Source organism: Prosopis cineraria, unplaced genomic scaffold (genome assembly GCF_029017545.1).
Source record: "Prosopis cineraria cultivar Desert tree isolate PC_DT_omini unplaced genomic scaffold, ASM2901754v1 PC3, whole genome shotgun sequence".
NCBI classification, from domain to species: Eukaryota; Viridiplantae; Streptophyta; class Magnoliopsida; order Fabales; family Fabaceae; genus Prosopis; species Prosopis cineraria.
Genome location: NW_026555334.1, coordinates 2,588,675 through 2,606,987, shown reverse-complemented (window position 1 = coordinate 2,606,987; position 18,313 = coordinate 2,588,675). Strand labels below are relative to the sequence as shown.

The following is an 18,313-nucleotide window of genomic DNA, read 5'->3' as shown; positions in this document are numbered from 1 at the left end:
TTTTTATATAACTATCTAATTGTTTTAGATTTAAAAATTATTGGGTTTAATTTGAAATATTTTTTTAAAAGAAAATTATGCATTCACACGAGGTACAAACCAGGGAACTTGGCATCTTCTCTTACATCAACCACTAAATAGTTAATGTTCCTCTCGATGAAAAACATTCCATTATTTGCCAATGGGTCCCATATTTGTGCACTGCAAGACAATTTCCATAAACATTGGAAAAAAAATCTCATGTCTAATTAATGTAATTTGATGAGTTGGCGACTCCCATTAAAAATGTATAAGCAACATGACAAACTCTAAGCCTAAGGTGCAGAGCAATCCCCTTTTTGCTGGCCCAAAAAATATAATATTTTTTTCATTTAAAATAAACAATTCTTTTACATTATTTTAGGAGCGATGACAATGTGGGGGCCAATACCTTCATTTAATTTTAGTGTATGACAGAAAACATCGGACCGACCTTTTGTCCTTAATAATCATATAACATTACATAATTATCTTTGTTTTTCTAAAATGTTACATGTTAAAATTTGAAAGATTAGTTGTAAATTATTACATAATTAATAGTTAGTAACTTATGAAATACAAGTATCAAATATTTGCAATAAGTACTTTTAAAATTTCATATTGACTCCTCAAGTAGGTACCGTTTTAAAACTCATCAAAGATTTTTACACATTTAAAGATTTAAACTAGCTTTAACAATTTTTTTTAACAATCATAGTTATACATAAAGAGTTCTTATAAAAAGGAATGGGTTATGCACTCCTCCCATTTAATATTATAAGATATTTTTTTAAAATATCATATTTAAAAATATAAAGTATTTTAAATCTTTCAATATTTAATTAATGTTTTTTTTAAATACATTCAATTAGGAGTGTAATTAATAATTTTTTTAATTCAGAAACTCTAATAAATAAAAATAAACATAAAAGAGTATATAATTTTAAAATAATTAACTAACTTATTAAAAAATATATTTAATTAAAAAGATATTATAATATTATACTGAGTGCATCAAGAAAAAAAATTTCCAACAAATCTAAACATTTAAGGCCCACCTCATTAACGGCCAACACAAGTAACACTTCTAAATATGAATCACGTTCCCATCAATTTTTACACATATTTGACATTCACATTTTGTTCTGAATATCCCACACATTGCTTGCCTTTGCCTGCAATTTTTAATTAGACCATAATTACAATATCATTTCCAAGAAGATCATCATCCATTACGTCAATTGTAGAATGTGAATTGTCCCAATTTTAAGTTATTTATGCATATATTTTTTTTGAATGAAAATGGATAATACTCACAAAAATTGGAAAACGAGCAAAGTTACAAAATAAGCCGAGCATCTATCATCAACGACCACCTCCATTAAAAGACTTTATAAATACGCTAGTTTAGATATTTCTTGAATTGAAATCATATTTTTAATATGTTTTATGCATTTTTTTATGAATATATATATACCAAAAAAAAAAGCACAAGATAAGGGGGGCCACACTTTCTTTTCTCTTGTTTTTACCCCAATCCAAAGGAGCTAAGCAATTCACTATAATAAAGGTAGCATATGTTATTATTCCCTTCATTTAAAAATATAAAGTATTTTTAACTAAATTTCACTCCAATAAAGCAATCACTACTTTCAAATTAACCTATTTTTTTATATTTATCTCTATTAAACACCCTATAATAAATATAAAGCCATCCATCAATAGGAGCACTTCTGAAAAAAGGCAATGATTATATGTCGAAAAACTAAAAATGTCTTATATTTTTTAACATTTAACTTTTCAAAAAATGCCTTATAATTTTGAATGAATAGAGTATTTTTTTTTTCTTTTGTGTATAGCATCCGTTATCTCAGCCCACAAATTTACAGGGCCAAACTAATCTAGACCGAGATCGGGTTGGCTCATTTTTGGGGAAGTCTCTACCACAACCCTTGAGGGGGATTTATCATGTTGGCTGCATTTCCAATGCTCAAACTCGAGATCTTTACTTAAGCTAAGACGATCCTTATCCGGTTGATCTAAGCGTTGGTAGTTATGTTATTGTTCCTCATCCAAGCCACTAAGAGTCAATAGACAACAAGTATGTAATTCATAGGTTTAAATTCCATTGCCAATGTGAACATTTTGTTGGTAGGTGATCTATAAGTATCTTAATAAGCGCTCTTTGAGTTTAGAGATATATTCTAATTCTTGTAAGCTTTCGAAATCTAACTCACCTAAACTTTTATGTAAAAAAAAAAAAAACTGTACAAAACACACTAATAAACTTGAATTTTATTTGTGAACTTCAAGTGAATTAGGATTTAATTTGAGAATTTCAAGTGAGTTAGTATGAATTATGAGAAATTAAATTATGATCAAAGAAGAATACATTCAAGTGTCTTCCATTTTAAAACACAAGGGATCAAATTGTCTGACAAATTAGAGAAATAATAAAACTTTTAGCCTCTCAAATTTATTTCAATTATTCATTTGATCCTTGAAGTTTGATATTTATCAATCAAGTTTTTAAAGTCTCATACACAATTTTATACTCTTAATTGATTTCCTCGTACCAACATTTTTTTTTTTTGCAATCTATAAAGAGGTTGTCATCCTTGAGTTAAATGTTTCACCACATGTATGCGTGTCTAGGATTGTATGCCTTCAAACCACAAGAACTAGTTGTGTACGATTATGAAATTTTAGAGATTTGACTGATAAAAATTAAATCATGGATCAAATCAATAATTAGATAAATTTGAAGGATCAAAACTTTTATTATCCCCAAATTAAATTACAATAACCCTGTATTTTCCATAAAAAATGATTTTGATTTTAGACTAAAGCATATTAAAATAGGTGAAAGAATGTGATGTATGTGCACCAAAACGAAGGCAGCCATGAGCATGAACTGAGACTTCAAAAGCATTAGACAGCATGAATTCAAATACTACCTGAAATACGTTAAACAGGAAGATGGATAATACCTACCTCATTATATCTCCTCAAGGCAAGCATAATCCCTACCTCATTTGAAGGAAGGCTACAACCAGTCGGGTTAGTTAATAAGGCAGATGGATACTTAAGTGAGATGGAAAAACCTACTCCAAAAGCTAATTATTGAGTGAAAAAACTAACCCACCTAAATGTCTCATTAAACATCTTATACTATTAATGCGAGGCTTAATATCCTATACTACCAGGTTACTGATAACCCTCCATAGGTAGCCATTTTTAGAATTGTTAACAACGAATCTCTGATACTAATTGATGGATACCTAAGTAAGATGATGAATCTCATCCTAAAAGTTAACTATTAAAGTAAAAGAACTAACTCACTTAAATACCATATCAAGCATCCCATAGTGGCACTTGATATCCTATACTACCAACTCTCTATTGGAGACCAAGGGACTTGAAAGACAAAATTATACAGACAAGAGCTGCAACTAAACTTTCTCTAGACACTAGAACAGCACTTGAAGCCTCAAGGTTATCAACTTAGACTCAAGAGATCTTGATTCTTGATTTAAACATAGCATAGAAGAAATATCTCACTCACAAATGTCACTGTAGTCAAACTAAATGCAATTTGTTCCCCAGGCAATTTATTTGGGATAAGTATTCAATCATCTAATTTTAATTGATGACCGCTACATAATTTCACAATTCAAGTAGGAATTAATCAAATCAAAACTATGCATGACATGATTGCAGTATAACAACTCCAAAATAATATATGAAGTTGATGGGAAAATTGACCTGCTTTCCTGGGTATGAAACTAGAAATCTACCTCTGATATTATTTTCTTCTCTTCAAAATATATGGTCAAGAGACCTGTGTGCTTTTATTTAAAAAGAAAAAAGAAAAAGAAAGAAGCATATGTAATGGAATATTTTTCAAAGAGATTGGAGCACATAGAAATTTGCTCAATCAATAATTAGTCCATTATAACATTTTTGTCATCTAGAAATAGTTCAAAAGTATTGCTATATGCTTGAAAACAGTTATGTAAAGACATAGGCAACAATTTTTAAATGATTTCAATCTAAACACAATTATTTTATGTATTCTTTCTCCAAATCTAAATCTTCTTGCATCTAAACACAATTATTTTATGTATTCTTTCTCCAAACACATTCTCCACTTTTATACTCCTATCGTTATTTTCTCCTATACATGCATATATATCTTCTTTTATAATTAAAAAACAATCTAAGTTTTAGAAAAATCAGTTAAAAAAAACATTGAAAGCAAATTCTAAAGAGGACAAAATGGTCTATCCAAGCCATCCATGTGAGAAGGAATAGTGAAGTGTCTCAATCTCCCTTCTTGCCGGGTCATGTAATTTTCACATAGAAATTCCATAGAGAACTTATCTTCCACCTCCCTATTGACATCATACACAAACACATGAGCCTCTCCACTGTCCCTGCACCTACCAATCAGACCAGCAGTATATGTAGCAGTCATCCTCCCTGGTGCATCCTCATGGTACCCTGTGGGTGCATCCACCATTATCAAATCCCATTGTGTCTGATAAACCTCACTTGGCAACCCTTTCAATGCAAGTTGGCATTTGGACTCTCTTGGATCCCAAACTTCTCTACACTCTCTTCCTCTTCCAACCTCCAGGAGGTTATTTGCTTCACTCACCTTGCTATCATAGGTCACATGGTAGGGCTCTAACTTGGGGAACCTTCAATGGCAGGGTCAAATTTTTGTTTCAGATGAGATCAAAGGCACGTAAATGAGGGGCAGGGGAAAGGGGGCGGAATCTCAAGTTAAGTACTTATTCTAGACTTATTTATAAGTTACTTCTAGCATTTTTTATCAGAATCAATGAAAATCTTGAATCTCGATAATTCTATCTAAAAATTCAATAAATTTTCAACTTTATCTCTATTAAATATACATACTTTAAAAATAAAATACTCTAGTATTTAATAACTTTTCTAGATATGCTTCTAATATCTTAAAGTTTTAGTTATAAGTAAAGGCTATATTTTTTTCCCCAATACAGATCTATTCCAACCATGCATTTCATGTCACTAAAAAGAGTTGTTATTGTGTTGATCTCTTTCCAATCGCATAGATTGCTTGGTTAGAGAGGATAATGAATCTATTTATATACATTAGTATAGATGTTCTTCAATCATGCATTTCATAAGAAAAAGGTAGACAAGATTGTGGATCTCATCTGACAGGTGAAGCCTATTATTATGTTATCTCTTCCTCATTGCAAAGACACAACTGGGTGATCATTTTGTATAATTGGAAAGAGATAAACATAATGGTGGATCCCATTTGACTGGTTGAACCTATTATTACGTCTATCTCTTTCTAAGTGTGCAGATACAATTAGACTATGCGTCTTGCGTAATTGGAAAGAGATAAACATATTGCAATTAAACCCTAACAAATTCTTCCATGTGTTTGGGGGGTGGGGGGGGGACAGAGGTATTAGATCAAGTGGGGGCCAACCTGTGCTTAATTTTCTCAATCCACGCCTCATCTTCTTCAAGGAAGACTGTTCTGCCACCATAGTTGAGAGAACTCCACATGAGGCTGTCATGACCTAAGCCAAAGACTAAGAAATTGCATGGTGATCTCTTCTTAAATACTCTTGCTGTCACTAATATCTCTTTCAGAGTTTGTTGTGGGGTTATGGCTGAGGTTGTGTAATGGATTAGGACTTGAGCTAGAGAAGATGGCATCTTGCTGCAAACAAGTGAAAAATCTCTCGTCTCAGTATCGCTCTTTTCTTTCTCATCACTTAAGAAGCCTTGGCTCCTTCTGTTTGTAATGAACTTGGATTAGACAGGTCTTGGTTTGAAGAGAAGTTTGATCTTAGCCCAAAGATAAAAGAGCAACCAAAAGCCCCAGAATGAGGAGCTTCAAGTTCAGTGATTAAGTAGCTTTAGGCCTCACAGTTGAGTCAGAAATTGCAGAAGAATTAATCAACAATGGTGGTGTTATTTGGTGTGAAGTTTAGGAAGAAGAAGAAGAAGAGTTTCAAGAGTAGAGAGGTGAATGAATGGAGGCATAGAGAGAGAGAGAGAGAGAGTGAGAGAGTGTGTGATTGGTGTTTGATGCTTGAAGAAGATGGGAATATTTGATGAGGACAAAAGCGCTGAAAGAATTCTCAATGAATCAAAAACCGTACAGTGCTTGTTGTTGGATCTGCAAGGTTGATGAGATTTCTCTTTTCTCAATTACACTATAACTAGAGTGCTAGCAAAGCCAAAAATTAACCACCTTTTCATCTAATCTTCATCTTACTTGATCTCTACTTTTTATGTGACAGCGACCATGTACATGTCCTTAATCAATACTTATTATTCAAAACTAAAAATGGAGCGGGAGAACAATTCATCGTCTTCTTGCATGGGGTTTATGCTCCATGAGTCCATTTTCTTACATCTTTATCACTTTCCCTTTTTTCTTATAGCAAAAAATTTTAAGTGAGTTTAGATTCACTAGGTTCAATACATGCTTCCAAACTCAAAGAACGTTTTCTAATAGGCATTCTCCTCTATTATTATTGTTTTCCATCAATAATGTTCAAGTAATATCTTTATGGTTGTTGTTGTTGTTGAAAACAACTAAGTTTTTAGATAACAAAAGGAAGATTAGACATTGAAAATAAGTAAATTCCTTTATAATTACAGAAAAAGATCTGCATACAGGACATTGAATATATGTAAATCATTATCAAGAAAAAATCACTATACAATTTGATCTTTAGCCTAGAGAAGCAGAATGTTATGAAGTGCATTACAAACTGATAATAGATATGATATATTGCGAGCTTTCTTTCTGAGAGGTTGACAAGATAACAATTCCATTTCGATTAAAGATGGCAAACCTAATGCATTTTGCATTTCGAATAAGTGTAATCTGCTTCAACAAAATCAACTTCACCTGTACAAGTTAAATATTGAGCAACTGATCAATTCTCAGCAGAAAACCTCACCATCTAGAAACAAAACAATTTTCTGGTGAGTTAGTCTAAATAACTATCAAACATTAAACAGTCAAACTCCCATTGGCCATCGATTTCATCTGCTCATCGTGCTATCCAGCTTCAAACAACAACAGATTGTTGGTTAGAACTGAGACAGAAGCCATAATCATTGGTGTTCCGAGGACCTTTGATGAGGATGCTCCATGACCATGATTCCTGAAGTTAATTCTGAATTCTCAGCATCAAGGTTTGACAAAATTCCAGAAAAATTATATGGGCACATGCATCCCAAGTCAGAGCATCAAAGCCATCTTCTTCGAAATCTCACTATCGATTTCCAACATGGTGAAGTAGAGATTCAGTTTGGCCATTGTCACTGTCACACTTACTTATCTTGACCTTATCCAAGCGTGCCTTGCGGACTGCTTGCTGGATTTGCTTTTCATTCTCCTTAAGTATTTCATCGAGATTTTCACCTCCAGGGACTAGCGGTCCTGAATAGTATATTTGACCATTTTTTGGGGCAAATGCCTGCATCACAAAAAGAAGATCAAGGTATTACATCTTCTCTTATGTGTAAAGAAAAAACAAGAAAAGAAAAGAAAAAGAAAAAAAATCAAGGTATTGCTAGGTAGCTCCATAAGACCATAATCATATTGCTTATAAACCAGCAATCACTACATAATCATTTTTTTTATTCCTCTTTCTGCTTCCCCAGTGGGTTAGTCTTCTAATCAGTATTAATTCTGACAATAATTACTAGAGACGGAAAATTCTAAAAGGGGGTCCAAAAAAGATAGATTAACTGCCCAAATAAACATTTGAGTATTTTCTTTACCTTGGAAGGCTCCTTTGCGCAAGGATGTATGTCCTTCTTGTGTAAAGACTTGAGCAATTGGTTGGATTCGTCATCAACAAGATGGTCATATCGTGTGCCAAAGCAATCATCTGGCCACTGTGAACTCACACTAGCATCTCCACTCATATCAAGCTTTAAACCACCTTCATTGGCAACTGAATTAGAAAATCTTGACAATTGGGCAGCATTCCTGTTCATGTAGGATCTCTGTTTTCTCAACCCCACAGGATTTCCCGAATCATACACATGACCAGGGCCAGCAACAGACTCTTCCTTGTTTGAATTCATATTGCGTGAAGATCCATAGACACTTGGATGCATGGACTGACCAGAATGAGAGAAAGCATTAAGTGCTCTTGTCTTTGAAGGTTCAATAGGGAAGCCAGAACCACCATCCTCATCAGGATTGAACTTCTCACTGATACATTTAGGGTTAGCCTGCCCTTGTCTCTTCTGAAGGAAAGGGGAGGGCAAAAGATAGGGAAAAAGGCGTATTAGACAATTCTCATAAAGTTCTTATGAACAAGAGATCCATAAACTTAGTCTATGAAGCAAGGTACCTCAATTGATGACCGTAACTCAGCATTAGCATCAGGTGCTGGAACAGCTTTAGATTCTTTGGAAACCTTGCTAGCTGATTCCTCTGCATTTCTTTTATTATTTGCTGCTCTTCGTCTGTATTCAAATGAACATGTGGGTAACACAAATAGCTTGCATAGAGAAAGAGAAGGCATGGAAAGTGGAGTGTCTTCACAAAAGCAAATAATGCCCATATCATTCAGTTAAAAGAAGGAGAAAAAAATTTGATCTGAATTACAAAAATTACTCAGAAGAGTTGAAAGTTGATATCTCCAAGAGAAGGTGTAAAAGAGCCACTTTATCACTATTCTGAAGCAAGTTCATATATTATTATAGAACATTGGTATCAGGCAAGTGTTAACAGATATTTTTCTTAATTAAAAATAAATAACACAAAAAATGTTGCAGCAGCATTTTCTGTTTTCACAATTATTGACTATGCTGAAATCAGATGCAACCAAATTATTAGAATTTTTGATGGAATACCTTCTGGCTTCTTCTTGTCGAATCTTGACATCAAACTCCTTACTTGGTGGATATTTTGGCAAAGTTGAAGGATCACAAGGAAGGGGCTTAGTTGCAAAGAACTAGACAAAGAGAACTGTTAGTTAGGAAGGAAAAGGAAAGTTCAAAAAGCATATACTAACAATGCCATGAGATTGCACCATGAAAAATAAAATGGTAGAATGTGACAGAATAATTCCACTCCAGGAGAACTTGTGCTTCAACTGAAATAGAACTTATAACTACCTCGCTCTGAAGTGCTAAAGAAGCAGTTCCTCGATCCTCTGGTTCAATAGCAAGGAGGACTTCCAAAAGGCTTAATGCTGATGGAGGAAAATCCTTAAATGTCTCAGCAACAATACGTTTGTAGGGATGTTGAGGTTTGAAAATTGTTGCATGTGGTAGCTTTGACTTCTTCCAGTATTCTTCAGATGGTGATCCACAGAGTTTGAAGATTTTGTGAAGTTGCTCCACCTACAAAATAGATAGTAAGATCTCATCTTATTGCCCAGTTAAGTCCTAAAATGTTTCACAAGTTCAAAGACGGAAGTGGAGTCATGGGCCCCCATGTATTTGTAGAGAGTTTGAGATAAGCTACACTACTCATAAACAATATGGCTTCCCACAACTTTGATAGATATATTGATATTGATATTGATTAATATCAATGACAGTTGAAGTTTTCATAACAATGGCCTTAATTATTACAGGACATTTCAATTAATTGAGACCGTCTGAAATTAAGTATTTGGCAAAAAATTTACTAGCAACCCTTTGTGCTTGTACAGTTTCTTAGAGCATTTTTCAATCTTTATAGTTATCCATTAATAGCAAAAAAAAAAAAGAACATGGACAATAGACGTTATAATGTTAATGCTAGGTCGTTGCCCGTAAGTAACGCGCTGCATGGCTCGAGTACAGTGATAAGTGAGTTAGAGCCACTGCATCGGCGCCCGGATGTAGTGTTAAATGAGCAAGGGCTACCGCGTCATTCTGGACGCACGCGGCTAAAGAAGTTAGTCCATAAGAGCAAAATTAGATTTGGTACTTGGAATGTTGGGACATTAAATTGTAAATCTGTAGAGGTTGTAGGGGTTATGATTCAAAGGAAAATCAATATCATTTGCTTGCAAGAAACACAAAATGGCGTGGAGAAGAAGCTAAGGATATTCAAGGTTTCAAACTTTGGTATACAGGAAAAGTAAGTGCACGCAATGGAGTAGGCATCATTATAGATAAGGAGTGGAAGAAGAACGTTGTAGCAGTTAGCAGAATTGGAGATAGAATTATTTCTTTAAAAATGATAATTGGACGTGAGACTGTTAATATTGTTAGCGCTTATGCGCCGCAAGTCGGGACAGAAGCCAGTCTTAAGGAATTATTTTGGGAGGATCTAGAGGGGTTGATTCGACACATACCACAGAGTGAAAAGATTTTTATTGGAGGAGACTTTAATGGGCATGTCGGGAGGGAAGCTGGTCAGTATGCGAGGGTGCATGGTGGTTTTGGTTTTGGAGAGCTAAACAATGAAGGACAAACTCTTCTTGATTTCTCATTGGCGTATGATTTTAAGATTGCCAACACTTGTTTCAAGAAGAGAGATGAGCATCTCATCACTTACAAAAGTGGAGCCTCAAGGTCGCAGATTGATTTTCTTTTGGTTAGGAACACAGATAGAAAACTTTGTAAAAATTGTAAGGTGATACCCGGAGATGCTGTAACGACACAACATAGGGTCCTAGTCCTTGATGTGTGTATTATGAGTAAAATTCAAAAACGTCGACAAGTAGTAACACCAAGGATTAGGTGGTGGCAATTAAAAGGTGAGAAGCAAGATATTTTCAAGCGAAATCTTTTGGATAAAGGAATTTGGGATTCTCAGGGAAGTGCTAACATTATATGGGAGGATATGGCTAAAAAGATACGGGAGGTTGCAAAAGTAGTTTTGGGAGAATCGAAAGGTTCTGGTCCGAGAGATAAGGAGTCTTGGTGGTGGAATAATAGTGTACAGGACAAAATCAAGTATAAGAAGAACTGTTTTAAAGCCATACATTTGTGTAACAATGAGGAAAATTGGGAGAGGTACCGTATGGCTAAGAAGGAAACTAAGAGAGCTGTGGGTGAAGCTCGTTCTAAAGCTTTTGAAGATTTTATAAGAACCTTGAGACGAAGGAAGGAGAGCAAAATATTTATAAGATTGCCAAGAGTAGGGAAAGAAAATCAAGAGATCTAGAACAGGTAAGGTGTATTAAGGATGAAGAGGAAAGAATTTTAGTTACAGATGATGAAATTAAAAATAGATGGGAGACTTATTTTTCTAAACTTTTCAATGATGGAGAGGATTCATCTAGTAACTTGGAGGATTTAGTAACTGGTGAAGGAGAACAAAATTTGTCATTCTATCGAAAAATACGTGATAAGGAGGTAAAGGAAGCTCTTAAGAAAATGGCAAATGGTAGAGCCAACGGACCTGATTGTATATCTATCGAAGCGTGGAAATGTTTAGGTGAAGAAGGGGTGAGATGGTTAACTAAGTTATTTAATGTGATTTTACGGTCCAAGAAAATGCCTGATGAGTGGAGGAGAAGTACATTAATTCCTATTTATAAAAATAAAGGAGATATTCAGAATTGTACTAACTATAGAGGGATTAAACTCATGAGCCACACAATGAAATTGTGGGAGAAAGTAATTGAGCACAGGTTGAGATTGGAGACAAGTATTTCTGAGAATCAATTTGGTTTTATGCCAGGTAGATCAACTACAGAGGCGATTTATCTACTAAGGGGATTAATGGAAAAGTATCGTTGTAAAGATAAAGATCTACACATGGTTTTTATTGATTTGGAAAAAGCTTATGACCGTATACCAAGAGAAGTGCTTTGGAAAGCGTTGGAAAAAAAGGGAGTACGGATTGCTTATATTAAAGCCATACAAGATATGTATGAGGGGGTAAAAACTAGTATAAGAACGCCTAGTGGTCAAACAAAGGATTTTCCTATAAAGATTGGACTACATCAGGGATCATCTCTGAGTCCTTATTTGTTTAACTTGATTTTAAATGTTTTGACGGAACATATTCAAGAGGAAATCCCGAAATGTATGCTCTTCGCGGATGATATAGTTCTTATAGCAGAGACAAGAAAAGAGGTTAATTGCAAACTTGAGTTATGGAGGAGGACATTGGAGTCGAAAGGTTTTCGTCTGAGTAGAAGTAAGACGGAATATTTATATTGTAAATTTGGTAAAGGACTATTCGAAAATAATTTGGAAGTGAAATTGGGAGATCAAATTATACCTCAAGTGGAAAAGTTTAGATATTTGGGAGCCATTATTCAAAATGATGGCGAAATCAGTGGAGATATTTCACATAGAATTCAAGCTGGGTGGTTTAATTGGAGAAAAGCTAAAGGAGTTATTTGTGACCGTAAGGTGCCTAATAAACTTAAAGGAAAGTTTTATCGTACTGCTATCAGACCGGCAATGTTATATAGTAGTGAATGCTGGGCTCTAACGGGACAGCAAGAGCATAAAGTTGGAGTAGCAGAGATGAGAATGTTACGATGGATGTGCGGACATACACGTAAAGATAAAATTCGAAATGAGCACATACGCGAAAAAGTGAGGGTGGCACCTATTGAGGAAAAAATGGTAGAAAATCGGTTGAGATGGTTTGGGCATGTACAAAGAAGACCAAGGGAGGCACCAGTGAGAAGAGTGGAACATATAACTTTGAGTCCGATTAAGAGAGGTAGAGGAAGGCCTAAGAGAACACTCTTGGAAGTTGTTGAACGTGATCTCTTAATTAATAATATTTCTAAAAGCTTAATAAATGATAGAGCACAATGGCGTCTTGCAATCCATGTAGCCGACCCCACCTAGTGGGATAAAGGCTTGTTGTTGTTGTTGTGTGTTGTATGATGGTTGCAGATTAAACAAGCAGATGCAGTGGTAAGCTACGGGATTTTAGGCTAGAAATGTGACAATTTTATCAAGAGTACTTCCATTCTACTTCTATGGATGAAAATTCATCTTCCAACGCTCATGTAAGGATGCTAAGCTAAGAAAGAAAGAGAGAAATTTGACTACTTCAAACTTATGTCACCAAAAGATGCTGCTCAGAATAATGGATGGTTAGGCTTCAGTATGTCCAATAAAAAATAGAATGCATGAAGGAACTACCTCTGTTCGTCCAGGCATTATAGGCTTTCCGGCAAACAACTCTGCAAGAATGCAACCAGCACTCCACAAGTCCACCGCAACTCCATAATTTGTGGCTCCAGTAGGAGTTCCGGTGGTCGGTACCACAAGGTAACCACCACGACTTGTCAAAACCTGAGCCTTAGAGGCTCAAAGAAAGTTGCTAGCCCAAAACTCACCAATCTTTAGAATGCCATTCTTGTCAATCAGAAGATTTGAGCCCTTGATGTCTCGATGCAGAACACCATGACTGTGGCAGTGCTCAATACCACAAAGCAGCTGTTGCATGTAACATTTGATCTGCAGCATTAGAGAAAACGTTGAGTCCCCTTATACATGCTGAAGAAATAGAAGACATGAATGAGGAAAACTCTCTCGTAGAAACTTATATTTCTACAAGATTAATATGTTTGACCTATAATATTTAGTTTAAGAGAAAATAGTTATAGAAACGTGAGTTTGTAGCTCAAGATTCTATTTCTAGCTTGATAGTTTTTGTCTTGTATCAGACAATTCTTTATAGTCATACAATGACTTCCTAAATCTTACATTTACAAGATTCATAATGACTGCAATTAAACATTAAGCAAATTTGTATATGTCAAAAAACCTTAATTAAATTAAATATATCTAAAAATACGCCCATCAAATTGATTTGCCCAAAAGGCAGGTATTAGACTTAGAGCAACAAAAGACAGAAACAGGTTTTGTCTGAACAATGGGCACATAATCAGAAGGAAAAATCAACTACCTGCCCTTCAGTGAACTTGATGCCAGGTGTTGCTGAAAGCCCTGCAAGATCATGTTCCATATATTCAAAAACGAGGTACAAGCTACCTGATACCCGTGAAGTAATGATGCCTTCAAGTTTCATGACATTGGATGATCAAGCCTCCGCAGTACAATAATTTCTCTTGCCATAAAACGAACACTTTCTGGATCCATATTAGCAAATCGAATCTTCTTCAATGCAACAATTTTGCTTGTTTCAAGATCACGAGCTCTGTAAACACTGCTGTAAGTTCCCTGCCCAATCTGCAGAATGACAGGAAACTTTATTTGCTTATTTTAAGAAAAGCATAGGATAAATTCTCCTTGAATTAAAGAAAAAAATGGGCCAAGGAAGAACTATTAAATATTAATAGACATCAAAGCTGTGCTCAAACCAAAAAGTTATTCTTTATAGCCTAGGGAGGCTTAAAACCTTATCAACTGACACAAAAAAGAGTATTTCATACTTCAAGGGCAGAAGAAAACAATTTCTCCCCAGCAATTAATGCTTCAAAGCATACAACAACTTTCAAGCCGATTTATATAGTCTAAATAAATTATTTGAAAAAAAAATACTTTGCACCATTCTTCTGAATTTAAAATGGTGACTCCCATAAGTTACAATATAGCGAAAACTATGGTTGGCTGAATCTTTTCAATCAAGTGGTATGTCATTTAACACTATTGATCATCAGACAGAAGATGCTTCCACATCTGAGTGCCAATAAAAAAAATTTCAAATATATCATAGCTTTAAAGGATTGCTAGTCTATTTATCTATAAAAATCAATAAATAAATACAAATAAACAATAAATGTATCAAGTGACTCAACTTGCCTTTTCCAACTTCTCATATGCGTCTGCTCTGCGAGGTGGTATCCACCCATTAATGGCTTCCCCTGCAACTGCAGTAAGCCAAGAAGGCCAGCCAGCAAGAACTTGAGCTCCTCTTCCCCTTTAGGTACGGTAACTATCCTAGCCATCTTAGGTTGTCCTTGTCCTCCATTTCCAATTCCCATGTTTGAGGCCTATGAACCAGTGTTTTGCAGGCTTTGCAGTAGTCTCTGTTTCTCCGTTCTTCTCCCCCTCATCTGATGAAACGGAAGTGGACCCTGAAGTTCCATCCCGAGACGGATTAGATATCAACGTGTAGTCGCATCATTACCACTACCATCAGCCTCTATTGCTACCTTCTCTCCCGAACTCAAATGTTTTGAGATTCTATTAGCCTTCGTATCCTTGTCTCTGGTATGGTTCTCAGCAACGTAATCATCTGAAGATTTCCCTTTCGAGCATATACAACCCATAACACCAGTTACAGGCCCCAAAATTTCTCGAACACCACTCGAATCAGTCAAAATCGTCACTTTCACATAAACAAATTCAAAATGCTCTGCGCTAAAATGTTTTGATCCTCCTCAGAATGCTATATCACCAATTTATGCTCAAGAAAATGAACTAAACTCAATGCTTCTCTTTCACTGCAGTGAAACGAGAGAGAGATAGCCAGATCCGCAAATCACCAATACGCATATCCTAAGAAATTCGCAAGAATTTGAACGGTTGACTCCAGTGGAGAATAAAATCAAGGAAAAAGTGAGCCCCAAATCAAAATTCCTTACGTCAGCGAGAATCCGAGTCACGAGCACCCACTTTGCAAGAAGATGGTTTAAAGGTGAAACACTAAAGCCGTATAAGTTGTAAGCAGTTGCGAAACCAACCGCAGTTGGTAAATGTGGATCATGGAAATCTCGCCTTCATAATCCGGAGGCTCTGAAATGGTTGCTCTCCAATGTTTTTTCTGCTCTATAAACGTGTCAATGCCACCAACGAAGCAGGTGCCCCAACTAAGCGATACAACTATCTCAACGAACAGACAAGAATTGCACTTTTACTTTCTGGATTAGGAATGTGAGCTGTGAAACAAAAAGAACGGGATAAGCAAGTAAAGATCCTACGGAGAAAATATTCCGGAAATAGGAAGAGGAAGAGAGAATAAGAAATTTTCGGATCTGGGTTACGCGGAAAAACTGACTAGCCTGTGAATTAGGGATTATCTGTTAGAGAAACGGTTCAAAAATCTCAACACAATATGATAGGGAGATTTACCCAATTATGCTTCGTCGGAGTAACGAACGAAGAAGAAGAAATCAAGTGAAGTAAGCAGAATTGTGAAGAGAAGAAAAAGAAGAAGAAGAGAGGAAGACCATAGCGTTGCAATGAAACGAGTTTTGGCGAGAATGGCGATGAGTATTGGACGAAGAGAATCATGGGGGCTTATGGGTGTGAGGTGAACTGAAGGAGGAAGGAACGAAAGCAAAAGGGAAACCGAAACTGAAAACGGAAACAGGGAAAAGCTTTTGATTGAAAGTCAGTAGATCCAATGAACTGAGAATATATTTTTTTCTAAGGATGTTAGAACGGACCAGGATTTCCTAACAATAAAAAATGAACGGTATAGATTTTGCCACGTGTAAACGTGTGGAGGCCACATAATTGGAGATTCTCACATCAATTCGAAGTTGGTGACGTTTTGTTTATTGTGTTAAACTTTAAAACTCTAGACTTGTAGAGTTTGGTGTTGAAAAAAAAGAGGGGGTACCTCATCGAAGACCCTTAAGAGAAAAAACAGTACACTTAAAACTTAATATATTTTAAAATTATTTTGCAGGTCAATGACTTTTTTATAAATATTTTAAAAAAAAACACAATTATTGTTAATGAAAAAAAAAACAAATACAACTTTATATTTATATAATTATATATTTATGAATTCATAATTTTAAATTCACATATTATAAATAAGTATTCATTAAAAGTGAAATATGTTGAGGATTGACATAATTCTTTTAGCCAACTTAATAAACCTACAACTTAAAGTTTAAGGATTCATAAATATAGGTTCATCTATTTACAAATCAAATCCAAAATTTATAACTTTTATATATTAAAATTAAGATTTATTATAACAGTCAACTTAAATTTTTACAATTATCTATTCATTCTGATAAAAAAAAATTACCTATTCATTATTTATAAACTTTATATTCACATATTATCAAGTAATTATTCATTGGTAGTAAAATTCTTATTCAAGTTAACAAATTCGTCTTAGCCACTAGATAAATTTATAACTTAATGTTTGAATATTCACAAGTATATATTTATTACTCACAAGTCAAAAACATAATTTTATGCTTTTATCATGACAGGAAAATTCAAATTTTTTATAACTAAATATTCACAAGTTCATATCTTTAAAATTTATATATTAATAAATAATTGTTCATTAGTAGTTAACCCTAAAGTTTTTTTTCTTACTAAAGATAATTATATATTTTCTTTTTAAAATATATTTGTAAAAAGATTCTTTAACTTGTAAAATAATTTTAAAATATATTTAGTTCTAAACGCATTTTTCTCCTTCAGGAGCCTAGGTGAGATCCTCCGAAAAACAAAAACAAAAGACAACTCTAAAGTAGGGTATCATATCTTTTTCGCCATTTTTTTTTTTTTTGCTACACTTAAAAATCAGCACATTGTCACATTTGAAATGCGAGGGAATGAGAATGACATTAAAAAAGATAGAGAGAAATTATTTTTTGAAACAAAAACCAAATAAAATAAATTTATCATCAAATTTTTAAGCTTTTAAAGAAAAAAACTTCGAAAATCTTTTTTTTTTTTAATGGACAGGATCATTGGGGGGAAAAAAAAGCTAGACAAGCTGTTTACGAGGGTAAAAAAACAATTACCTCAGAATAATGAGCAAAAAGAAATAGGAAAAATTACATCTGTTTTCTATTTCTACATTTTTAAAATAATTTTATAGAATAATTTTGAAGAATAAGTTTTGAAAAAAGATATTTAAACCATCATATTAAAAAAACATATATAAAATTGTGAATAAAGAGTAAAAGAATTATTTATTTTATTAACATAATTATTATAATAAAAAAAAACACAATGCTTTTTGTCTTTTTTCTGGTTTTACAAAATAAAAGTAAATAAATATAAAAATATTTTTATTTTTTAGTTTTTAGAATAATTTTTTATCTTTTTAAGGAGATCATAGAAAACATATTTTCTAACAAAATTTTTTAAAACTATTTGAAACAGGTAATCATTCCAATAATACAATTAAATATTATAAGTTTTATGGACAACTAAGTGTATAAAAATGATAATTATATAGTACTCAATTAATAATTGTCATTTTTACGTTCTGGATGGTGCCAGGATCTGTAATGCTTGTTAATTATTGTGTTATGGAAGAATTGAGTGTAATCCTATGACCTTAGATATATTCAATTACAGAATCACTCTACCATCAACTTCTTTTATAGGAGGTTGCAATTTTATAAAAATATGACATGCTTTACCAAATTTACCCCTCATTTATATCAATACT

The 18,313-nt window shown here is 34.0% G+C and overlaps 1 protein-coding gene and 2 pseudogenes across 1 annotated transcript; 1 reads left to right on the top strand and 2 right to left on the bottom strand.

Annotated features, from left to right (window-relative positions):
• Positions 1–2,675: 2,675 nt before the first annotated feature.
• Positions 2,676–7,272, bottom strand: LOC129304362 (glucuronoxylan 4-O-methyltransferase 1-like). Its single transcript, XM_054943987.1, has 3 exons — positions 7,175–7,272; positions 5,507–5,818; positions 2,676–4,721 (listed from the first exon to the last, which is right to left on the bottom strand). Exons 1-3 carry the CDS (start codon positions 7,270–7,272, stop codon positions 4,283–4,285), a joined length of 849 nt encoding a protein of 282 aa, XP_054799962.1. The 3' UTR covers positions 2,676–4,282.
• On the bottom strand, positions 6,850–14,756 carry LOC129306047 (probable serine/threonine-protein kinase At1g09600; annotated as a pseudogene).
• Positions 14,757–16,142: 1,386 nt separating this feature from the next.
• LOC129304352 (protein EI24 homolog) overlaps positions 16,143–18,313 on the top strand; it is an 8,654-nt pseudogene continuing 6,483 nt past the window's right edge.